This window comes from Corapipo altera, unplaced genomic scaffold, assembly GCF_003945725.1.
Source record: "Corapipo altera isolate COAL_440 unplaced genomic scaffold, ASM394572v1 77b, whole genome shotgun sequence".
Classification (NCBI taxonomy): Eukaryota; Metazoa; Chordata; class Aves; order Passeriformes; family Pipridae; genus Corapipo; species Corapipo altera.
This window is the reverse complement of record NW_020884933.1, coordinates 376,668-401,576: the sequence shown is the minus strand read 5'-3', so window position 1 is coordinate 401,576 and position 24,909 is coordinate 376,668. Positions and strand designations below refer to the sequence as shown.

At 50.0% G+C, this 24,909-nt stretch overlaps 2 protein-coding genes across 3 annotated transcripts in view; both read right to left on the bottom strand.

Moving 5' to 3' along the window:
- Positions 1 to 16,758, bottom strand: PTPN22 (protein tyrosine phosphatase, non-receptor type 22). The gene is made up of 21 exons (XM_027659989.1): positions 16,619 to 16,758; positions 13,758 to 13,866; positions 12,691 to 12,767; positions 11,616 to 11,711; positions 11,155 to 11,193; positions 10,673 to 10,744; positions 10,533 to 10,592; positions 9,949 to 10,091; positions 9,084 to 9,150; positions 7,963 to 8,040; positions 7,337 to 7,429; positions 5,961 to 6,037; positions 4,346 to 5,049; positions 3,226 to 3,339; positions 2,941 to 3,071; positions 2,216 to 2,243; positions 1,777 to 1,857; positions 1,380 to 1,483; positions 636 to 666; positions 379 to 456; positions 1 to 97 (listed from the first exon to the last, which is right to left on the bottom strand). The coding sequence occupies exons 1-21, from the start codon at positions 16,703 to 16,705 to the stop codon at positions 33 to 35; spliced, it is 2,334 nt and encodes a 777-aa protein (XP_027515790.1). The 5' UTR covers positions 16,706 to 16,758; the 3' UTR covers positions 1 to 32.
- Positions 16,759 to 17,790: 1,032 nt separating this feature from the next.
- The window catches only part of AP4B1 (adaptor related protein complex 4 subunit beta 1), an 8,762-nt gene continuing 1,643 nt past the window's right edge, over positions 17,791 to 24,909 (bottom strand). The window contains exons 2-9 of one of the 2 annotated variants that reach the window (XM_027659986.1): positions 24,516 to 24,646; positions 23,492 to 23,639; positions 22,357 to 22,853; positions 21,590 to 21,673; positions 20,561 to 20,664; positions 20,208 to 20,415; positions 19,370 to 19,654; positions 17,791 to 19,142 (exon numbers count right to left, since the gene is read on the bottom strand). In XM_027659986.1, the coding sequence (XP_027515787.1) occupies positions 18,715 to 19,142; positions 19,370 to 19,654; positions 20,208 to 20,415; positions 20,561 to 20,664; positions 21,590 to 21,673; positions 22,357 to 22,853; positions 23,492 to 23,639; positions 24,516 to 24,646 (1,885 nt within the window). In that variant the 3' untranslated portion in view covers positions 17,791 to 18,714. The remainder of the gene's footprint in view (positions 19,143 to 19,369; positions 19,655 to 20,207; positions 20,416 to 20,560; positions 20,665 to 21,589; positions 21,674 to 22,356; positions 22,854 to 23,491; positions 23,640 to 24,515; positions 24,647 to 24,909) is intronic. The other variant, XM_027659987.1, reaches the window with a different exon arrangement.

The following is a 24,909-nucleotide window of genomic DNA, read 5'->3' as shown; positions in this document are numbered from 1 at the left end:
CAAATCTGCAACACCGAGTCTATAAAATGCATCTAAATATTCCATGTTGGGGGTGGATTTCTTGGGCCTTTAGGTTTTGAAAATCGATTTCCAAAGCCTAGGAAGAAATTACATTTTTTTAAATGCAATATATTCCATATATTACAGATGTTGATTATGCAATTCCTTAAGATAATAAAGTATCAGAAAATACTTGTAAGTTCAGTTCCTTTCCAAACTTTAAGATACAGTGGAAAAGCAACATCCTGTAGTTGTGAATAAAGTTGTAAATGTGCAAAAACATTATTTGTAACGTTTGTAATTTGTTAGTGTTCTGCCTGGCATTTAGATTGTCAAAACACAGGTTCTTCCTACCAAAACACAAAGAGGAAAACATACCAAAATTAAGGAAAGACCTCAGAGGGTTTGTTGGGGCAGGCTCTGATGATTTTGTCAGTGAAGATGGGCTGCAGATGCCTAGAAATAAAAAGTGAGAAATGGAGCAGTTGGTCTCCGGTCCTGAAGACCTGAACTGCTCCAAAATAGCAAATGTGGAGGGGCTTTCACATTGGAAAGGTCCTTCAGATTTCCATCCCACCTATTTTAATACTTGTTTAAATCCATTGGGAAGATGCACATTAGCCTTAAAGACTTACTTTTTCTCACATTTTTCAATATTTTCATGCTCTGTAAAAAAAAAAAAAATAGAAAAAGAAAAGGCTTGTTGGAAAAAAACGTTGGAGGCAGCGGATCAGGCGGTGTGATAAAGGGAATTCATGGATAAATGGACATGTATAAATACACTGACAAATATTCATGTATAAATAGTCTGCTACTGTGATAAAGGGAATTCACTGGTAAATGTACATGTATTATTCTCATAAAAAGCATTGTGTCCTGCAGCTGAGACTGAAAAGCAGACTTGTGTCAATCCCTCTGCCCCTGGCTTTTTCCTTGTCACCCCAAATGCCTCCAGTTTTGTCATGGTTTGAGTATTTATTTGTGTAAATAAATGTATATACTTCCCCCTTTCCTTATAGAAGCCTCTGGTCTGGAAGTTTTCTCCTCAGTGTTGGGATAAATCGTGGAGAGGGGTGGGGGAGGCCTGGAAATTGGATTTTGGATTTTCTAATGTGGCTCAAACTGCCACATTTTTGTATTTTCCTTGCTGTTTTCCTCAAGTGCTTTTCTGCTCAACCACAACATCCCAAAACACAAGCTCATGAGGATAATTAACAGGAGTCACAGAAAGAGGAGGCTGATGATGATTCGGCCCTTGTAGGACACACCACTGGAGCAACTTTCTCCAAGAGGAACTGGCACTCTGGGTGGCTGGAGTTCCAAGACATAACCACTGGCACCCTCTCCATTTTCAACACCTTTTCTTTTGTTTCCTTTACCTTGCTCCTCCTGAAGCACTTCATGACCTCTTTGGATGAGGTTTCAGAGCCTTTGTTCTCCAGACCCGCAGGACTCGAGGAATTTCTTGCAGCAGGCTGCAGACCTGGGAACATACATCATACATGTGTTTTCAGTGGTCATTCACAAATCCTCCTGCTTTTTGATGAGTGCTTTGTTGTTGTTTTTCATTTCCTCCAATGAACCACTTTTAGAAATTTCCAGCAAGTCCCCTGGTTGTGTTTGTTTTCTTTGCATCTGCTGAACTCTCCTGTCCTGAAGGCCTGAAGCACTACCTGGTAATGCTTCGAACAAGTGGGCCACGATCTCAGCTATCCACAGGTTTAGGTGTGAATATAAAACCTCAGTTACACCCTGAGAAAAGAGCTCAGCACTCACTTGCTGCCTCAGTGAGAACAAACGACTCCGGGGTTCTTTCAGGAAGCGGGGGAGGAGAGTCAGAGCGATCCCAGGTTGTCTCTGAGAAAGCAAAGATAAAAGAGTAGGATACCTAGCTTGAAAAAAAAATGTATATTTTATAACCAACCAGCATATCTCAGTTGTCTCAGAGGAAACACACAACATGCAGCAGAAGAGGAGGCTGCAAGGAACATCCTCATGTATGGGATGAGGCAGGAGCCGATTAGGAAATATAAAACTGCCAATTCCTTTGGTTGCAGAACTGTCTAGTTCTGGTTAGAAGTATTTAGTTCCAGAACTATTTAGCAACATGAAATTTCCATTGACATTTCATTTCCTAATGACATTCACTAAACAAGGCGGCTTCAGTAATAAACAGATCTTAATTCTAAAGATTATCCCAGCGTTAAACTTATACCTTTCGGGGGGCTCCGAAGCTTCACACTCTGAAAACAAAAAAAACAAGGCAGGTGTTTAAAATTCCCACAACCAAATGTCGTCCTCTTGCACACAAGGAAGCCAGAGAAGAGGAGGAAAGGATGTGATGTGCAAACACCCTCCCACACACACCTCCATACTCCTGTGATGGAAAACAGACTTTTGCTTTATCCTTTCACTCCACAGAGCTGTCATTCAGCTATGGGATGATCAAGAGATGCCTACATTTTGTTCAGCTCCTGCTTATTCCACAGAGCTGTATGAACTTCAGTGGACCACCAACCTCCTGTCTTCATTATCCTCCTCTAAACAAGGGACAATATGTTTATTACCTTGTATGGGACTCAGGGCCCACAAAAATAATGTTTGGAGTAAAGTAGATGTTGAGGAGGAGGAGCCTGGCTGAGGCCATATCTTCTTTCCAGTCCTGAGTCCTGAAATCCCTGGAAGTGTCCAAGGCCAGGTTGGACAGGGCTTGGAGCAACCTGGTGTAGTGGAAGGTGTCCTTGCCCATGGCTGGGGGTGGGATGAGATGGGCTTTAAGATCCCTTCCCACCCAAACCATTCTGGGATTGTGTGATTCCATGAAATAATTTATAGAAAGTACAAAGTGCCAAAACTAGGGTCTTCCTCACAGAAGGAAACATGATAAGGAAAATAGCATAGGGATAGTGCTGGAGAAGAGATGAAAAGCCACTTACTTACCTTACATGGTCTCAGCCTCACAGAGTCATGAAGGCCCTCTGAGTGAGTCTCACCACTCCACTCCCAAGAGGTCCCGATATTTGGATTTCTGTCTGGAAGCTGAAAATCAGAAGTGGCCAGAGGAAATTGCCCTGGAAGCAATCAAACACAGGAGAGGTCATTTCTCTCCCCAGGCAGCTGGAGCACAGCCACTGCCACTGCCGGACACTATGGAACAACAAACGTTGGCTGGTCCCTCAGTTTAACATTGTTAAACCCACGTTTAACATTGCTGGATGCACTTACCCGGGTCATTGGCCACAATAAAGGACTCGGGGGTGCGCTGGGGCAGGGGTGGGGGATCATCGTCATCATCTGGCTGTGGCAGGGTGGGTAATTGGAAAGACACGGACAGGTTACCTGCACGGAGAGACATGGACAGGTTACCTGCGTGGCATGACACTGCTCCTGCCCTGCCACGCTCCAGAGGCGATGGTTAAACACCTCTCAACTGGGGTTAAAAATCTGGAGAATCTCAGCACCAGTTGACCAGCCACGTGGCCTCAGGGACAGACCTCCAGCAGAGCTGGCAGCAGAATTCCCACTGGGCTGGGGAAGATGATGAGCAGCTGGTGGAACTGCTGCTGCTCGGCTTGTGCTGCAACTCCCAGAACTTCCCAAGAGCACCTGGATAATGAGCATGTTTTTGTGACCTTGAATGCTGAAGGGCCTGAGCAGGACAAAGCGGAGCAAACGCCAAAGCTGCAGGCAAAAGGAAGTGTCTGAATGGGCCAAGGAATAATTCTGCCTTTCTCACGTGGAGAATGATGGTTTTAAGGCCACAAGATCTGGGCAAAACACTTATGTTGAATCATAAAATCATAGAATGGTTTGGGTTGGAAGGGACCTTAAAAACCATCTAGTTCCAACTCCCTGCCATGGGTGGGGGTGTCACCCACTAGATCAGGTTGCTCGGGACTCTGAAGTCCTGGTTCTCTCAGTCTCACTAAGATTTCAGCGTCCCCCTGCAAGACACGTTGCAGAAAGCAGTAGGTTTTGACCTGGAAACTGCATCCTCATAGAAAACCATGTCTGGGAGCTTTCTGAATGCTTTTTTGTTGTAAGAATTGGTCAGCACCAGCCCCCGCCTCCCCGTGAGAGCTGTTCCAAGGTTTGCATTACACAGCTGCTCTGAACCACTGTGTACTAATGCAAACCCCAAAATCATGCTGTTCCAAAAAATGTTGTTTACGGGAAAAAATTAAGGCAGGATGAAAAGAGTGTGAGGATGAAACTGGTTGTTCCCTCAGCTCCCATAGGAGCACAGTCCTGAGGAGTAGCCTGGACACCAAAAAACCACACCGTCTGCTCCCTCCAGCAATCCAGAGTGATCCAGCCCCATATATCCCAGCCCTGCAGCACTTACTTGCTGGGGACACCCTCTCCTCATCCAGGGGAGCGTGGTGGGACAGTGGGGAGCTGGCTGTGGAGGGCTGCAGTGGGGCACTGGCAGCACAAGAAGGAAGAAGCTCATCCTGCCCCTCCACAAAGCACTCGGAAAACACTGGGGACACGGGGTCGTCTGGAGAGAGTGATGAGAAGTAGGGATCTTCTGCTGAGCAGAGATAAGGGTAAGGGCATTGCCCATGGTTCCTGTGGCTTGGGGGGCCATCTGCTTCTCGTCTGGAGGGGTTCAGGTCCACAGGGGAAAATCCATCCTGGAAGCTTGAGTGACCAGCGTTTGGCCACTGTGAACTCCAAACAGGCTTGGCACCCCTTCCATCCCATTCCCAGTCTTCTCCCCGTTGCCCCAGCACTAAAGGGGTTGATGCAGTCCACGTCAGAGGTGCTCTGCCACCAGGGCCCCTCCCTCCTGCTCCTTTGGGGTCCAGGTCCAGCTCCCAGCTGCGGCGTTTCCGAGGGGTGTCCCCAGCCCCCCCTCGCTCGGCTGCAGCCACCTTCCTGCAGGTGATGAAGTTCAGAGCACCAAAGGAGAAGGCCTGTCTGATGGGGGGAACTCCACAGCCAGAGCTGTCCTGTGCTCCTGGGGCACACGGAGATGGCAGGGACGCTTTGCTTTGTGCCTCTGGAGGAAGTTGTTGGTGCACGTCACGCTCCTCTCGCTCTGAGCTGCAACAAAGCACCGTGGCGTGGAGTCAAAGCCATGGAGTGCTCAGAAAACCCTGTTAGCCTACTAACAAAGCCCACCCCATTGCTCCCAGGAGCAATTCCCTCAGGAATTCCCTCAGCTCAGCCTCCAGCAAGGAGTGCGGGGAAGGACTGTGCCCCACTTGAACACGGTTAAATGGTGAACAGAGGAGGTCCCTTTACTCCAGTAAACTGTGCCAAAAAGCAAAATTATTTACAGAGAGCAGATGCTGCAGCCCAAAACTTGCCCACAGAGATCCCACCACCCTCGGAAGCTGCCCATGTTGGGAAGCTGGACTCCTCAGGACTGCTATTCCTGCAGCAAGAGGCACTGGAGCAGCACATGCAGAGGGAAGGTGGGACCAGTCTGGGGGCACCCTGTGGGGTACACACTGCCAGGCAGAGGGCTGGGATGACCCAGCTCTGAGGTGTTTCCAAGTGCATGAGCCATTTTTATACTGTTTTCAGTTCATATGTGAAACACCACATAAGCACAAAGTGAAGCAGATCCCAGGGCAGAACAGGAGGACAGGTGATGGCAAACAGGGAAGGGACTGAGACAGCCTCAGAGCCACATCAGGGAGAAGAGCAGGAATCACCAGGAAATTAGGGAAAATTTCTTCACTGAGAGGGTGATCAGGCATTTGAATATGCTGCCCAGGGAAGTGGTGGAATCACTGTCCCTGGAAGTATTCCAAAACCATGTAGATGTGACATTGGGGATGTGGTTTAGTGTTGCATCTGGCAGTGCTGCATTAAGGATTGGACTCAATGGTCTTAGAGGTCTCTTCCAACCTTAGTAATTCCATGATTCTATGAATTATGGCAGGAACAAGCATGAGAGTCCAAGTGGGACAAATACCAACCCAGGGACAGTGGTGCTGTGGCCTTACCAGGTGAGTAAACTCAGACCATAAATGTCTTCCACTGGAGTCAGGACTGGCTTGGCTGCAGGAGGCCCTGCTTGTACCTAGGGAAAGGAAAGTTTGGGAAAAAAGAGTGAGCAGGGAGAATGCAAAGAACACCAACATGGTGCTTCAGAAGCTGGAATTTGTGCCAACTACTTTTAATTATTAATACAGTTGGGTAATGACAAGCACCAACTTGAAAACACCCAAGTTGGAGCTGAAAACTGCGGACAGAACCTCCCGAAGAGCAGTTTGGAATGAGGGTACAGGGAGCCCTACAACCATCCAGCTGTGCCCAGCAGCCTGTGCAGAGTTCTCTGTCTTCAGGAGCCCATGTGGGCATGTGGCCAGGCAAGTTGGGTGCTGTTTTCACCTGTGACACCAGCTCATGGCCATCCCCAGTGCCCTCAGAGGACGGGGAGGTTTGAGGGGCTGAGAGGTTTGGGCAGGAGGTGCAAAACCACATCCGGACTTGAAACATTCTCTGCATTTAATGTCAAGCCAGTCCTGCATCTCTTCTGCTCACAGCCTGCCCATAATACACACAGAGAAAGAGGGTTTCCAGCTCTTTTCTCATTCAGCTCTGGCTTGGGACATCCTGCAAATCCTATGTCAAGATTGAGGCAGAAATCCCATCATAGGATCCTCTTCCCAATTCTTTAGATAAAAGGCTCTGAGCAAATGAGCTCGGAGAATGTCAATGCATTTACTTCATCTGCATTCAAACAGCTACACGGGAACAGTGAGGCTCATTCCAGCAGCCACAGAACAGCAAGAGCAAAGAAAAGCTTAACCAGGGATGTTTAGGATGTTCCTGTTTATACACATACCAAGACCACATCATTTCTCCTTGGAGGTGTAGGATTTGAAAGACTTTGCCATGTTTTTTCACCAGATATTTTACCCTCCTCTCTCCCACAGATGGGCTGTAGTGCTGATTGCTTCACTAGCACACCAGCAGGTAACACTTTCAGCCACACCACCTTGTGTTCCCAAGCTTCTCAACCTGGACCTTCCCAACCTGGACTAAAGTCACGCTTGCTCAGAAACACTTCATGAAGACAAGTTCCACCGGCACATCCCCATGGAAATCAGTCACTACTGTAGTAAGCTGGTGTTTTTCTATTTGCTCGTGGCATTGAGCAATTATGTAAGTATATAGAAGATATAAAATGGTTTGAGGACCAAAGAAAAATTTAGGTGTTGTTTGTGATAAGCATTGCACGTTCAGAGCTGGATTCTCATGGGTCAGCTTCAAAAGAGACTCAATTTGGGCATCAAGGGGAGCAGAAAACATGGGGATTGATCCCAGGTCTGCAGCAGGAAGATTAGAGGCAGGGTGTTTGTCCTGAGACTTTTACCTGGGAATCAGCAGAATCTTTCTGGGCATCGAGTGCTTTAATCCTCCTTCTGAAGAGCTCAATCACCACATCATAAACCAGCTCATACTGCTCCTGCATTCCAGACAAATAAACAGATTCCAGACAAATAAGCATGAGTGCCAGCACCTGAGGTCCCTGTAAATGGTCACCTCTGCCCAAATGAAGCATCACCCCTGAGAGAAGCTGCCACTTTCCTGTCTGTTGGTAGGGTGTGAATTCTCAGAAGAGGCAGAAGCCACAACTATCACAGGGCTCAGACTGAAGCATTTGGGGGGTTTTTGGGTGCACAATGCTGCTCTGCACCGAGCTTCCTCTTCAGGCTGCCTCAGCAGAGAAAAGTTCCCACTTTATTTCCTGGACAGTGCCTTGTTTCACAGTGTAAGCGTTCAATAAGTCACTCTGCAAACACTGTCCCAGCTGCCCACGAGGAAATGGTCAGCTGCTGAATTAATTTCTGCAAAATCACTGTTCTGTTCAGAAAAGGGACTTTGCAGAACATCTTCATGCCCCAGCTCCCACCAGCACAACCACTCCAGGTTTCCGTGCTGTGAACTCTCCTGAGGAAAAGGTGAGGTCCCAGGATGGGGGAGATTTCCCAACCATACCTTGGTCTGCACGAGGCAGGGCCTCTGCGTGCGCATCTCCTGGATCAGGCTGAACACGCTGAAGTTCACTGGAACAATCTTGCGAGAAGGGTAGAAGATGAAATGGTTTGAAATTAAAAGAGGAGAAATTTGGATTAAATTTTGGGAAGGAATTCTTCCCTGTGAGGGTGGGGAGGCCCTGGCACAGGTTGCCCAGAGAAGCTGTGGCTGCCCCATCCCTGGAAGTGTCCAAGGCCAGGTTGGACAGGGCTTGGAGCAACTTGAGCTAGTGAAAGCTGTCCCTGCCCATGGAGGGGGGTAGAATGAGATGGGCTTTAAGGTCCCTTCCAACCCAAGTCTTTCCATGATTTCTATGATTTCTCTGACAAAAATTACAGACAGGTCTAATTCCAAGCAGATTCCAAGCCATGATGCACTTTAGAGCAGTGTCTGAAATCCAGGCCTCCCAATGCAAGAATTTTTAACAAAGGACCTGCTTGAAGAGCTATTTCTTCTTACAAGCCTTCTCCCTCCTGTCTCACACTCCACAGAAAATACCCTTTTTCAACAGCTCTGGTAACATCTGTGGAAAGCGCAAAGGACACAAAACCCAGATGGATGGGTTTGGTTTAGGGAACTGTGGAACAGAACACAGCAGCCCCTACTCTGAGTCCCAGCAACCGGCCCTGGGGCCAGGGATTATTGCCCCCATACCAAAACTGGAGAGTCAGACTGAAACAAGGTGTTAGTCTGGAAACACTGGGTATCTGAAGAGTACGTGCAGAGAGACAAATATAGACACTAAAGTTGCATTGAAGAGTGAAGGTCAGAATAGAGCCAAGTGCTGTGAGGTGAAGGTCTGGCCAGAGGGAGCAATGGAGGGGGGATTCTGCCCCATTGGTGTGATGCTGTCCCATCGGGATGGGGCAGGAGCAGTGGCAGAGCCTGAAGAGGAGAAGCAGCACAGGCTGGGAATGGAGCATCAGTTTGGCCACTGCTGCTCTCCACTCAGACTGCAGGGAGCTTGTGTTCATGGCTGTCACCTGAAATATGCAGTCAGAGGGGGAGAAAGGGACAGAGAAGGTGAGGGAGAGCCAGGGGGGTGCAGGTGCCATCCAAAGACACTGAGGGCTGGCACTCACCCCGTCCTGCAGCAGCTTCTGGGTGTAGTCAATGGCACAGATGACGCCCGTCCTGCCACAGCCAGCACTGCAACGACAGCCACAGTGTCAGGGGGGCACCCTGTGCTTGCTGACAGGGACATTTGGAGAAGACCCACAGCCACCTGTGACCCACACAGCAGAAGGTGCAGACCTGCACAATGGCCCTGCTGAGCTTCACCCCATGTAGGGCTCCACCAGCCCCTGGCTTTGCTGCGGGCTGGGAGGCACAGCTTGTCCCCTGAAAACAGTTCTCAGTCCCCCTGTGGTGACCAGCCACACACGGACATGCCCAGAGTTGGTGGTCTCTTAACTAGACCTTCTCACTCTCCACAGCCACAAGGAGGTTGTAGCCAGGTAGGGGTCAGTCTCTTCTCCAAGTAACAAGCAACAGGACAAGAGGAAACAGCCTCAGGTTGTGCCAGGGGAGGTTTGGATTGGATATTAGGAAAACCTTCTTCACCAAGAGGGTTGTCCAGCCCTGGCACAGCTTCCCAGGGCAGTGGTGAAGTCACATCCTTGGAGGGATTTAAAAGACGTGTAGATGTGGGGATGTGGTTGGCAGTGTTGGGTTAATGGTTGGGCTTGATCCTTTTAAAGGTCTTTTCCAAGCTGAACAATGCCATGATTCTATGATTCTATTGCTGGCCTGCTGCTACCTGTCTCCTTCCCTGTCACCTGGCCATGCCAGCTGTCCTCAGAGGACCCCTTTGCCTTAGGGCTTCCCACAAGAGGAGCTTGGCTGAGGGCTTGGCCAGCTGCCACCCCCTGTGGCCACTCGGGAAGCAGGAGCACGGGGGGTCCAGGGGGCCAGCAGCCCTCCCCCAGTGGTAGCCACCTCACCCACCTGCAGTGGATGCAGACAGGGACACTGTCATCCGGCTGGTAGCAGCGAATCTCCCTGATGAGCTCCAGGATGGGGTCAATGGAGGAGGGGACGTGGTGGTCTGGCCAGTTTTTGTAGTGGAACTGGTGGGTGGTGCGGGTCACCTGCAAGAGGAGAGAGCTGGCAGGGGCTGGGCTGGCCCGTGCCACTGAGGGGATGCTGCCACAGCTCCTGCAGGCACAGACAGGGGTGTTGGCATGGCAAGGGGAAGCTGGATTGCTGCAGACATCTCCAGGTCCTGTCTGCACCAGCAGGCAAAGGGCAGAGGAGCAGTTTGCCACTGGTTTTGCTGCAGAAGCCATTTTATGACATTCTTGATGTCACTTGTTGGCTTCACTCATTGCCACAACTGACAAACAGCTTCAGAAGCTGGCATTTGAAGTAACTAATTTTTTGCTTTCTTTGTTCCCTCAACTACTGTCAAATCTAAATCAGCAGCCTGACCAGCATGAAATTTTCTGCACAAAATGTACCGTATTTGAATATATTATTTATATAATAAAGCCATCCAAGATGCACTTCCTGCCTTGACCTTTCCTACTTACCCCGTTGAAGGTCACCTTCAAAGCCCTGATCACGTACTCATTCCTCTTCTCCTCGGCTTCCTGCAGAAGGAGAAGTCAGAGTCACATTTCCAGTGGGTGCCACGGGGTGCTGGTGCAGGTGCTGTGGGGGCTGCACTCACACAGGTGATGGAGAAGGGGCCGCAGTGCAAAGGGGAGCCCTCCACCTCCGCCCAGTACCGCTCACACTTCTTCTGTTGGGAGAAGCAGGATGTGTTTGGTTATTCCCTGCTGACCAAGCCATGCTCCTGTCTCAATTTTCAGGAGAAAATTCATGTTACTGGGCACCTCCAGCCCCTCCTTCCCTGGAGCCACCACTGCTGATTTTGCCTTTCCAGAGAGGCTCTTTATGCTACTGGAAACAGCTTAAGAATTTCACAGTCACAGAAGGGTTTGGGTTGAAAGGGACCTTAAAGATCATCTTATTCCACCCTCCTGTAAAGGGAAGGGACACTTCCCACTAGACCATTTGCAGCTGGAGACTCAGAAAATAGCTCATATAAAATAGAAACTCACTGTCACTTGTGAGATTTAATAAAAAGCTGCTCCTCTCACCCTGCCCTGGCACTGTCACAGCAGAGGCCACCTCTGACACACCACTCACCTTCCCCATTTCAAACTCCATACAAGCCATGACCACGACCTGCAGAAAGAAGGTTCATCAGAAAAGTCTGAACACAAGTTCCTTATCCAGGCAGTGAAATCAAACTCATCCCTTGCAGGTCTTTATCAGCAATGAGGAGGTTCTGTGGGCTGCTTTCCCCTGAGCCACAACTTCAAAACAGGGACTATCACCCACAGCCTGGGCACAAGGACCTTCCCACCCAGAGCCCAAAGACAGAGACAGCCACCAGCAGATTCCTGGTACAGGAGGCTGATGGGAGGGATTTGGGGCACACACAACATCTGGAGTAAAACCCTTTCGCTCCCTTTGACCCACAAAGGACTTCTGCCTGTATGGACAACATTTCTTAAAAGAAAAAACAAAATAACCAAACTAAACCAAACCAAAACAAAAAAAATCCGTCCAAACATATAAACTTTAAATATAAATCTGCACCTTACCAGGACTTCATACTCCCAAATCATCCTCCAGAAGTCAATGACAGTAGTGGGGAGAGGACCCTGGGTTGCAATGTATGCTCTTGGCCCGTAGACACCCTAGAACATTCAAACCAGACATGGAGACATCTGTGCATAGTTCACCAGCAGAAATAAAGTCATTCCTCCCTCTGAATCTGATCTTATTCAATGAGCCTGTTAAGGATTTAGAAGGACTTTCATACAGTTGAATTTTAGGCACCTACAGTAAATCAAACAATGGTGTTCAAACCTCCCAAAGGAAGGGCCAGGCCAGGGAGCTGGGTTTGGGCTGCTCCCAGAGACCACCACCAGCTCTTGCAGTGCCTCTGGGAGCTTGGAGGTGACGTGGCCACAGCTGGTGCCAAAGAATGAACCGTGAAGGTCTGTTGGGAAGGGTTGGTAAGGCCTGTTCTTCTCCAGATGGATTGCACAAATCCCTGGATCACTGTCGTGGAGAATAAAGGAAGTCTATCTATCTGTCTATCTATGTAGCTATCTATCTAACCATCTATCCATATCTATCCATCTGACCATCTATCTTTCAATCAGAGAAAGGTCCCAAAGGTGTGGGAGGGTCCCAAAAGTGTGGGAGAGTCCCAAAACTCGTGGAGCTCCTGATGGAGAGCCAGCCCACGCTGACCTGCCCCGTTGCTGGTCCCTGCAGTGAGTCCCAGCCATGCTGCAGTGCAAGGCTTCCTGCCTCTGCTCTGCTGTCAGCCAAGGTGACTCTGGCCACAGGCAGTTTTGCACCACTGTCACCCACCCCAGGCAGCAACGCCGACGAGGAAGTCGGGGCTGTGAACCACAAACTGTTTCACCAGTGCAAGCACACGTCCCTTGCCCTGTGGCCTGGTGGCTCTGTGCTGCACGGGGTGTTTTTTGGAGGGCTCCCTGGTTGTGCACAGCTCCTTACACCAACTATCCCTGAGCACAGCCCAGAAACTCTTGCAGAGTCCTTTCATTGAGCAGAGCCCCCATCCTGCTCCTCCTGGCACAACTCAGCCAGGTGACCCCACAAACACCTTTGCAGGGCTAAACACCACGAAAGAGGCAATACCTTGATGAAGTTGGCATTGATGTAATGGGAATCTGTGTCAGATGTAATCAGGGACAACTCCACTCTGCTGTGGTCAACTGCAGGCACAAAAGCAGAAGCAGCAGCAGTCAGTGTGTGTCAGGGCTGCTGAGCTCCTCGGGGTGCAGCACAAGGTGCTTTGGAGGAGCACTGACACCAGAGAGCTCATCCCAGAGCAGATGAGTGGCTGTGCAAACAGCTGGTGTTCCCTCCCACACCTCCCCACAGCCCTGCCCAGAGCTGCCTACACACACAGGGGATGGACAAGCTCCTTTTGGGGTGGGGGTGAGGACTTAGGGGAGAGCTGCTGGTGCTGCCACTACCCCAGTGCAACGCTGACCCCTCTGACTGTGCAGCAAGCCAAGCCTAAAATCACCCAGCACTGCATCTGACAGGCTCAAACCAGCTCTGTGGGGTTAGATACAATGGTTGGACTTGATGATCTTGGAGGTCTTTTCCAACCTTAATTATTCTCCGATTTATTTTTTTCCAAGATAGGATGGATGAAAGGGGCAGTCTGCTCTGATCCTGGGACAGCACATCCTTTGGAGACCACCACATGAAGCCAGGACAAACCACAGCAGGTTTTGCCTGTACATCATGGAGACATCTTTGTCCAAAGCCATTTTCTAGAAAGTATTGGAAAACCAGTGCTTGCAATGGCACCCAGAAAGCTTTCAAGGATGATCATTGAGGGATGTATTTCCTAGAGAACAGTGGTTCTTCTGGCTCTAAAAATATCATAGAATCATAGAACATCCTGAGCTGCAAGAGACCCCCCCAAGGATCATCAAGTCCAACTCCTGCCCCTGCACAGGAAAACCCCAAAATCACACTGTGTGCCTGAGACCATCAATATGTGCCAAAGTCTTCCAAAGCATGGACTGCAGCAGCCAAAACCTTAAATCTGAACAGCAGGATTCAAGGCCAAGAGCCAGCAGTGAGATGCTCCCATACAACAACTGTGCAGGCAAGTACTGGAGGATGAGAACACACTGGAGCTGGAAAAACAAAAGGCTGAATAGAAACATGTGCCATTTCCAACCTACAGGGTAAGATGTCCTTGTATCTGTTCTTCTTGACATTCTCTGGTTGCTCAGCCGCTGCTGTAGGGTAGATTTTATCCAGCTTGTACTTTGTTGTCTGCTTTTTCAGCTTCTGTGATAAAAGAATGGAACAAATTACAGCAGAGGTGTTACATCCAGCACAGTACTGGAGAGCGCTTGTGAAGGTCTCCAGGGGTCAGGTTTGCTGCCACAAAGCAAGGTCAGTACCATTAATTCTTTCCTGAGTGGCTTTTCTCGAGATACTCAGAGCAAGAATAGAGACAGAACCACCTGAGAGCCCCAGCACAGGCTTCTGAAGAATGGAAAGTGTGTGCTGAGGCAGTGCCCACACGTCGGCTCCTGACGTGACACAAAGCATCGCCCTCACAAGTGAGACACAGGGGAATTACTCTCAGTACAGTTGGCACCCAGATAAGAGGAGTGACACTGTTAAACCACCTTGAACAAATGATATCAGAAAAGACAGATAAATTGATTGATTCTTCTCGCTTTGGTAAAGATGCCCCCATCCATGATTGCAAACACGAAGGGAGCACAAGCAACCAGAGCAGAGCAGCAACATGGACTGATGAAAGAGAGGGGAGAAGGAGTCCTGGGACAGACCCTTAGGGCTGCAAATCTCTCATCTCTCTCATTTCCAGGATAAAGCACTCACAGAGGGTTGAAGCATCTGTCTCCTAACAAATGATGGAATTCTGTTTCACTGCCATCAGCTTCTAAATAACACACACTATTTGTTACCATCAACTTCAGAAGCACCATCCTTGCTGTATTTTTACTTTCATATTTTTTTTGTCCGAGTTGCTGTTTTTTTAACATTAAACTGCAGTTTTAAAACGCTAAATTCAGCCACAAGACCTGATGTAACCCCAGGAGTTACATCTCACAAACCTGATGGAATGTGTCAGGGAGAAGGTACAGGAGGCCCAGGACGTGTCCAGCCTCTAATAATTAAGAACATGGGGTTCCCAGAGCTGAGGCCCTGAATCATCCTGTTTTCTGTCCCTGAATAATCTGACATAAAACCACTTGGGAAATGCCTACAATATGGGACAGCAAGTGAGAATCACAGAATTATGTAGTCACAGAATGTCCCGACTTGGAAGAGACCCACAGGGATCATCAAGTCCAACTCCTGGCCTTGCACAGGACATCCCAAAATCCCACTCTGAGCCTGAGAGTGCTGTCCAAACGTTCCTTGAGCTCTGCCAGCCTTGGGGCTGTGACCACTGCCCTGGGGAAACTGTTCCAGTGTGTAGAGCAGTAAGGATCAAACTCCATCTGTGAGACTGCACAGGCAGGAAAAGGGGACTCAAAAAGGCCCCTGTAATTTACAGTAACACCACCACAATTTGCATGTACAAATGCTTGGTCACACAAGGAGAGGGCGGGAATTAGGGATGGAGAAATGGCACTGAACATTTCTATCTAGTTTGGAAACACAAGCCAACACAATTGCCTGGAAAAGCCCCTGCCTTGCAAAAGTGGCAGCAACTCGGGTCACGCTGGGAAGATCTTATCCCATACAAGAGGAAATGCAGCCTTGACCACTTCTACCTGCCATTTTGGTCAGAAATGAATACATTTGGCTGCTGGAGGCAGTTTGTGCACCAGGGCTCAGAGCTCACTGCCTCACACACAAAGCACAGCCTGTCAGCGAGAGGGGAAATTCAGCAGCCTGTGACAGCGCTTTGTTCCATGGAACAACAGACTGTCACTGCAGGCTCAGATTAATCACTTCCCTCTACCCCAGACACCTGGAAACCAAGCACTCAGCTTTTCCCAAGTGTTTTAAGTGTCAGATTTGGCTGGTACAACAAAGCAGGACTGGATAGTGGGGACCCATTAGTAACCCCTGTGCCCAGAGCCCACTGCCACGGCCAGGGCTTAGTCTGGTGTTTGACACGTCTCAGATCTCACAGAGGTACCAGGTTTACCCTTCCCGATGTCTGTTAAAGCTGGGCAATGTTGTTGCCTCTCAGAGCAGCCCAGACAGCCTGCCAGAGCTAGAGCTGACACACCAAGAGCCATCACCAGCCACCAGGTTTAGCTCTGAGCCTCACCCCTGCCACCTCAACAAATAAAAACATGTCAGAGAGCTCACAAATTCAGGGCACTGCACAGATCTGAACTAGCTGGGCACTGCAGAATGCAGGGGGTGGTGGGAGCCAACAGCACTTTTTGCAGATTTTGCTTTGAGGGAACAAGAAATAGTTTCCTGGAGGGGCCAGGAGCACTGCTGGACATACAGCACAGAGATCTCAGATCATAAAATGGTTTGGGTTGGAAGGGACCTTAAGGATCATCTTGTTCTACCCCCCTGCCATGGGCAGGGACACCTTCCACTAGCCCAGGTTGCTCCAAACCCCATCCAACCTGGCCTTGGACACTTCCAGGGACTGGACACCCATAGCTGCTCTGGGCAACCTGTGCTCTATCATAAAAAGGAAAAGCTAATTCAAGGAGCTTTGGAGATCCCTGGCAGGAACACACGTGTCACAGGAATAACAGATTGCAATGGGGAGAAGGGGCAGAGGGTCCATATTCCTCCCTGTACCCCCGTTCTGTTACCAGGCAAAGTGAAACTGTGTCTTGACAAGTGCATTCACAAAGCAGAAAACAGGAAGCACCCGGGTAATTAGCTAAAAAGCAAAGAGTTTGAATGCAAGCTATTAAATTCCTCTTCTGTCTTTACATTCCTTTTATCCCAGTCAACTCCTGGGTGACTTTCTGTTATAAAACCCCTAGACAACCTTAGTGTCACACACAGATCTTGTCCCCATGGCTGAGTGGTTCCCTTCGAAACGAGCAGAAACACCGAGCGGAGCCTTGAGGGAACTTACCAAAAACTCCTCTGCAAACTCCCCTCGGTTGAGCTTCTTGCCTTGGGCCCTTTCCAGGTTCTGTAGCAGGATCTCCCTTTGGTCCATGGTGCCGGGGACGGAGCGTGCCTGGCCTGGCCCTGCTGGGAAGGGACATGTCAAGTGCGTGCGCAGTGGAAGGCGCCGGCCGGGAGCAGAGCACGGGCTGTGGTTACTGACTTCATCAGCAGCCCGAGAGGAAATTAGTACGTAGCAGATACTGTGGGCAAATAACACAACAAACCACCCAGCACGGTGCCCTGGCGCCCTCTTTTCAAACCACACACCCTTGATGTGGGGTCTCTCAGCAGGGCGGGCACAGAGAGCGGGGCATGAGTGCCCCGGGTGTGCATTGTGCCACGAAGGTGGTCACACCTCACACCTTGGACACCACTCCGAGCACCCCATCATCCCAATTCCTTGAGCACCATGTCCAGCCATCACTGCCAGGGGGCCAGGGTGAGCACTGGGGGGCTGCACTTCACTGAAAAGGCTTCAAACCTGGAATATGCTGTGACTGAAAGAGTCTCTAAAACAGCATGGAAAATCCACAGGTCCCCTTTTAGCTTAGAATCATAAACAGGTTTTGCCTTGAGGGATCAGGAGTTTCCAGGAGGAGCCAGAAGCCCTGATGGACACACAGCACACAGATCCCAGAGCACAAATGGTTTGGGTGGGAAGGGACCTGTTCCTTCATCAAGGTGTCTGGATGAAAGGCTGGGAGCTCCAAGTCCCTTCCCAGAGACCAGTTGGTCTAATCACAGCAGGGTAAATGATGGATTGCCAACAAGTTATCACCTAGTTTTTTGCTGAAAACTGCATAATTCCAATGCTCCAGTGCAGCTCTCCCTAAGGACAGGGACACAACATTGTGGGAACTGTTAACAGGAACTCTGCTACAGCTGACTTTGATCTCCCTTTGAGTTCACTCAGAGGTAGTTCACCCGTTACAGTAATTTGGCAGATGAGACTGAAATGAGTTATTGGTCAATTGCTCCTTAAAGCCTTGCTTCAAGGAAGTTCAGAGAGAAAAGCCCTGTTGGACACAGAGGCAGGAGCTGGACTGCAGTTCTGTGTGGATCCAGAGCAGTGATCAGGTGACTCCATCCTGCACATCTGAGTTGAAGGAACAAATACTCCAGAAACCAGCCAAGAACGGTTCACATTTTTATTAGGAAAATCAAAAGTCCAAAACTTCCTGTTTAACAGTGAGAGCAGCGTTCCAGTGAAGTGCATGGAAGGCATACTGTGATTTGAAGGTACGATGCAGCCACAAAAGAAATTCAGAATGACAAGAAGTGTTACAGAACAGGGTTAAAGAAGCCAGTGCTCCTTAGATAGTACCACAAAGCCCTGTCAGAGTAACCTGTGCCTCACCTGTGTACATCACCCTTGTGCCAAGGAGTCTCTTCAGTATGGCAACAGCACAGGGAGCTGAGGGGGAACTTCAGAGAAGGCAATTCATGACCTCAGTAACACATTTCAGCTTCTTTCTATTGCAAGTGAAACATGTTGGTTCTAGTGAGCAGGATGTACCCTGTCTACCCATCTCTGGCACAGCAGAGCTCTGTCCACCCCTAAGTGAAGCTCCCATCAAAATCCTTCTATCAGACAGGAAACCAAATCACGTGTAAAGGGAGCCAAGAATAAAACACTCCTCTCTTCATTGCACTGTTCCTCTTAATGTGAGGTAAGTAGCAGAGTCCTGGTGCCTCTGAACTGGTTTTTAAATTATTTATACTTCTCAGGAAAAAAACTCTCCAAAACACATCCCTGAATTCTGCTCAGTTCTGGTTCCATCAGTGGCATTGGTGTCCCATGATGACCATCACTGATGAGTTGTGTGACTCACTCCAGAACCACCCTGTCCCTCCCTCAGCCCAGGGGGAGGGCAGACCCTTCACCAGCTCCAGCTGCAGCTCCCCCCACACCACACTGTGCTTCCTAGGCCCAGGAAAGGGCTGCCAACACTCCTGCAGTTTAAAAGTACCACACCAACATCAGATATGGCAAATGCAGACAGAGAAACCAACTTTTCCTGTGCCCTGAGCAGGCATCCTGCTGGGAGCAGGGACCAGTCAGGACCCCAGTCCAGCCACTGCCTCCAGGACTGTCCTCAAGGCTGAGATGAAGCTCTGCAGTGCCTCTGGCTTTGCCTCACTCTGCTTCACAGACACCTGCAGCTCCGAATCTGCTGCCTGGAGCAGGAGCTCTGTCAGGAAGATGCAGCCTGTGTCATCCTGAGCACTCAGATAAGCTTTCCAGGGCTGGGCACCCGCTTTGCTCATGGCAATAGTCTGGATGTGGACAACATGAAGAGCTGTCTGTATGGTGTCTGGAGGGACAGGCCCACACCAGGGCAGGGAGAGGTGGCAGCTCGTGTCCAAGCTCAGCCAGGTCTTCTCAAACTGTTCTGCAGTCAAGGAAGCATCAGGAATCAGGCTCAGGCTGCCTGTGCTGGGCTGAACCTTGAGGACTTCTTTATTCCCTTCAGAAATCAGTGACTCTGAAAGGAAACCACAAACATGTGAGGTGCAGCTCACAGATCCACAAAGGCCAGGCTGGACAGGGCTTGGAGCAACCTGGGATAGTGGAAGGTGTCCCATCCCATGGCAGGGGGTGGAATGAGATGAGCTTTAAGGTCCCTTCCCACCCAAACCACTCTGTGTTTCCATCACTCTGTGTTCTCTGACAAGGGGAAAATGGATCCCAGAGGAAGGTGGGGCAGGTTACCTGCGTCTCTGCTCCTGGAGTCAGTACAAGGAGGACCAGAGTAGGAGGGCTCCACAGGCTGGTGAGCAGTGGCGAGTGCCCAGCGTTCTCTGCCATAAACTGGGATGAGAGTGTTAAACTCCCAAGCCCAAGCATTCACAGGTTGCTTGGTTTGGTTGCCCAGGAGCCCCAGAGAAGGGTCAGACTTGGGGCTACACAGGACCCGTTTCACTTCTTCCACCCCAGCCCGCAGAAGGCGATAGTAGAACAACCCTCGGTCTCGCACTGCCATGTCCATCTCCTCCTCTGGGGATCAGAGAGACGGAAATTATGGATAATTCTATCACCCACATTTCCCCAGAGTACTAACCCTTGATTACTAAGAACAGATTTTCAGGGATACAGTGTAAGCCTGTCCATGGGCATAGTGACAGGACAAGGGAGAATGGTTTTTAACTAACAGAGGGCAGGGTTATGTGGGATATTGGGAAGGAATTCTTTACTCAGAGGGTGATGAGGCCCTGGCACAGGTTGCCCAGAGAAGCTGTGGCTGCCCCATCCCTGGAAGTGTCCAAGGCCAGGTTGGACGGGGCTTGGAGCAACCTGGGCTAGTGGAAGGTGTCCCTAGCAGGGACCTCTAGCAGAGGGTGGAACTGGATGAGCTTTAAGGTTCCCTCCAAGCCAAACCATTCTGGAATTTTATGCAGCCTAAGGCATAAAGCCACCTTACCCTGCTGCCCTGGACAGTCTCCTCAGAGCCAGGACGCTGACACAGCATCCCTGCACTGGGGACAGAGCCAAACCAGGTCCCAAAACCCCTGTCCCACAGCCTCAGTGGAACAGAAGGCAGGGAACCCACCTATGCAGTAGTAGAGCAGCCTGCCCAGCATGTCCTGACACTCGGCAGGACGGGACAGGAACAGTCGCACCAGCGCTGTCAGGAGCTCCATCTTCACTGCTGGGAACATCTCTGACTTCACATTCTCCACAAAGTCCTCCAAAACATAGGGAGCATTCGGGACCTTCTCCCCGTGCGTGCCCAGGAGCCAGATCAGTGCTTGCTTGCCCTGAAGGAACCACAGAAAACAACAGCAAAGGGGTGCTGTGTGCCAGAAAGACAGTGAAATAAAGAGATTGAGAGAACATGGCTGAAGATTTCTGATTTTTACCAAACAGTTACTGCTCACTCATCCTCAAGCACTGGCACCTCACCTCGCTGTCCTGGATGGTGTCCTCACAGCCAGGCAGTGCCTGGCACACGGCATCTGTGCACTGGGGACACAGCCAAGCCAGGTCCCGGAAAGCCCGGACCACCGCTGCAAGGAAAGCAAGTTATCAACATCCCCAAGAGTCACAAAAACCACCACAGGGAAGAAAAAAAAATCAATCCAACTCCCCCTGTTCAAGAGATTCTGCAAATCTTAGCCAGGAAGGTCAGTGCCCTGCTTGTGACTATGATTTGAGACACCCTCCTTCCGAGTCCCATGACACTGTGTTTGTCAGAGCAAAGCTGCATCAAGTCTAAAATAAAGCACTGAGGCTTCAGATTGTTCCTCTGGCTGCTGGAAAGCAATCTCTCTTCTGGACATTGCCAGCCTTTAAAAGGGCACTGACTCACGATGCTTCAGACACACGAGGTTGGAATGACAAATTAAAACTAACCCCAATTCAAAACGAGTCTCGTGAACTTTAGGTCGTAAATTTTAAAGGTTCTGCTGCCCACTCAGAAACACCAGCAGCTCCTGAGATGGAATTCAACAGCTGAGGGCAAGTGCGTGGTTTTTAAACTGAGAGCAGAGCAGTTAAAAGAGAACAGCAGGAGCAGCAGTGATGTGAAGGTAGATCTGAGGGCAGCAGGAGAAAAAAAGAAGCCTGGGTACAATTGAATCAGACTATTATATGAGGAACAGAAATCGCAGAGATTTAAAAGATCCATTAATCATCTTGGCCCTCAAATAGACACTAAAATGTCTCTGCTGAGTCACTCACTCCCTAATTCAGCAGGTGGCAGGCAGAAAGGACCGAGAACACAGCTACAACCATCTCCTCCTTCCCCACAAAGAGCAGTTCCTATGGAAGGAACACACTTAGTACTCCTAAACCCACCAGGAAAACTTCCACATGAAGGTGCCAATAAATTAAAAGCCAAATGCCTTCAAGAGCCTTGATTTTGGGATCCTAAGCCCCAGCAAGGCTACTTCCTGAAGGCACAAGCCAGGTAAGCAGCCTGCAGATGGTTACCTGAAGTGATGTGCTCCTGCTGAAGGCCCAGGAGCTCTGTCAGAATCCCCACACACTGCTCTGTGTAAGTCCTGGCAATATTGCCTGCAAGGATGCCAAAAAGACATAAAAGTCCACCTTTTATCAGAGTGAAATAGGAACCATGAGCCCAACTATTCATCACAAACCCATTTTAAAGAAACAGTCTCTCTCTTTTCCTTTCTGACTACCACTTATGAAAGTGTGGTTGAATGAGCTTGTTCTCCACACAAGGGACATGTTCCTTTTTTTGAGGCCATGCCTCAGAAGATTACTGAACTTTCCTTAAATGTAATACATTAAGAAAAGCACTTTAGCATCCCCAGCTTCACCCTTATGAATACTGTAAAAACTCACCTATTTTAAAGCTTACAAAAATAAAACCAAAGCATCCCAAATCCCCTTAACTCTGCCCCCATCACAACTCAGAATAAGCAGGTATTGGAGCTCCTCCACCCACTACAAAGCTTCACTGAACACTACAAGGCTGATTAACAAGATGAAATGATGCAATTTCTTTAAAGCATCTCATCAGAGGACGGGATTCAAGGACTTTCTGCATGACCTGAATGCCAAGGCTTCCAAAAGAACCAGCCCAGTCGTGGTTTAGAAACACAGTGACACAAAACACTGCTGGGGAGGTTGGTCTCTGTACTGCTGCAGCACAGATCAGTGATCTGGTGTTTGCCCAGACACAGTTCAGCAGAGAACAGCCCCCCTGGAAGGTCCAGGCGAGGCACAGCTCTCACCTATGGCGAAGATCGCCCCTTGGGCGAGCTCCACCGACACGTCAGTGCAGTAACCCTTCAGCTCCTCCAGCACCTGCTGCACGTTCTCATCGTTCACCAGCTCACACAACACCTCCATCTTCTGGCATTTGATGTAGTGGGGCTCTGAGTACGAACAGAAGAACTTTTTGTAGTGGCTGCTGAAGTGGCCGGGCAGGCTCCCCAGGATCTGGCGCACGTGGCACAGCGCGGTGAAGCAGAGCTCCCTGCTCTCCGAGGTGCAGGCAGACAGCAGAGGGCCCTTCACCCGCACCAGAACATCTGCCTGCACGTCTGGGTACTCCCTGGCCAGCACCAGGAAGAGCTTGGTGGCTGCCATCACCACGCTGGGGCTGCTGCTTTTGAGGTAACCATCCAGCAGGTTGAGGATGTCGAAGAGTTCCTCCTCGCTGCGGGGTTTGTAGCGCAGCAGGAAGGTGAGCACCTCGCTCTGCCCCCACTGATCCAGGTCAGGCATCCTGCCAGGACAACAAACACAGTGTGCAGGAGTCAGGGAGTGCACGAGGATCTGGGCTGTGCAGAGCAGAGGCCTCAGTCTCTGAGTTTCTTATGGTCTCTGTTCCAAACCAAGGGGGTAGCACACTTTTTATCTCAAGAGAATTGCCCAGTTATTAACTCAGGATCAGTCATGTGCACTCCTACTGGTGTTTAGGCCAGAAAGCAACACTGACAAGAACCCTGGGCAAAGCAATATCCCTCTTTTCCCAGCTCATGCAGAATTATCTGCAGATAAATTCATTTTTTCAAGCAAAGGATAAGTTATACATTTTTCAATGGATCTGGAGAGACATAATAAAAACATACCCGTTTACAAATATATCCTGTGTACTATCACTAAAAAATTAATCACATTAACCTGTAGTTCCAAAACAAACCACCAGCTGAAGCAAAGACTCCCTGGAAAAGCAGGGCATCCCAGATTACTCTTAAGACGTTAGCCTACAAGTCATTTAGTTAATCTTAGTATGGGCACCTCCATCTTTGGGTGCCTGACTAAAGTCCCTTCAAGTCCTCTCCAGAAATGCCCTCTCTGCATAGAAAACACAAGAACAAGAATGAAGGTTCCAGCACCTCCTTAGTATCAAAGACAACAAACCTGTTGAGGAGATGATGGGCAATGGGTTTGTTGATGACAACTCCTCCCTCCTTCTTCAAGATCTCTTCCAAGGCCCTCAGACAGTTCACGACCACAATAGGATCTTGGTCACGAAGCAAACTGTAGAGCTCGTTCACCAGTGCACCATCTGCAAAGGAGCAGAGGTCCTGCTATCAAATTCTGCTGGCACACTGGAGTTTAATCACTGTCTATGAGTATTTGTCACAAACAGAAGATATGGCTTGAACTGGGAGAAGGAGCCACCAAAACTTCCAGCTCTACAGTAACAACTGCCCTCGGCACAGCTTTTCCCTGAATATTTGTAGGGGTGAGAATGGCCCCTGGCTGATCAGAGATTTCAGGGATGGCTGTGTGCTGTGGGAGGCCCTGGAAGAGCAGGGAGGGAAGGGGCACTGCATCGTTAACAGTCTGATACACATGGACCACAGAATCATGGAATGGTTTGGGTTGGAAGGGACCTTAAAGCTCATCTCGTTCTGCCCCCTGCCATGGGCAGGGACACCTTCCACTAGCCCAGGTTGCTCCAAGCCCCATCCAACCTGGCCTTGGACATTGCCAGGGATGGGACAGCCACAGCTTCTCTGGGTAACCTGTGCCAAGGTATCATCACCCTCACAGCCAAAAATTTGTTCCCAATATCCCATCTAACCCTGCCCTTGTCAATGGGAAGCCATTCCCCCTTGTCCTGTCACTCCATCTCTTGTCCAAAGTCCATCTCCAGCTCTCTTAGAGCCCCTTTAGGAACTGGAAGGGGCTCTGAGGTCTCCCTGGAGCCTTCTCTTCTCCAGGTGAGCACCCCCAGCTCTTCCAGCCTTTAATTCCCCTCCACTTCCCCCTCTCTCTGCCCTGCAGCCACAACAACCCAGAGGCAGCACAGCGAGCCCAGCACAGCCCTAGAGAGCACTGAACACGCTCTCAGAGTGTCCCCAGCCCCAGGAGCACCACCCTGAGCCCCAGAACCACCCCCCTCAGCCCAGGAGCACAGCCCCTCAGAGCCCCTTACCCACTTCACAGTCCCCCTGCAGCTTCACCATCTTGGCACAGCCCAGCACGGCCGCTCTGCGCACGTAGGACGCCTTGTCCCGCAGCCCGTTCACGAGGGGCTGCTGCAGGTACTCCTGAATCCCGGGCATCCTGCAGGAGGGCAGGTCAGGGGGTACCAGAGCCTGAACAACCCCAACCCTCTCAGCCTTTAATTCCCCTCCACTTCCCCCTCTCTCTGACCTGCAGCCACGACGACCCAGAGGCAGCACTGTGAGCCCAGCACAGCCCTAAGGCCCGAACATGCTCTCAGCACCTGCGTGTCCTCAGCCCCAGGACCACCACCTCGAGCCCAAGACCACCACCCCAGCCCCAGGACTACCCCCAGCCCCAGGACCACCACCTAGAGCCCAAGA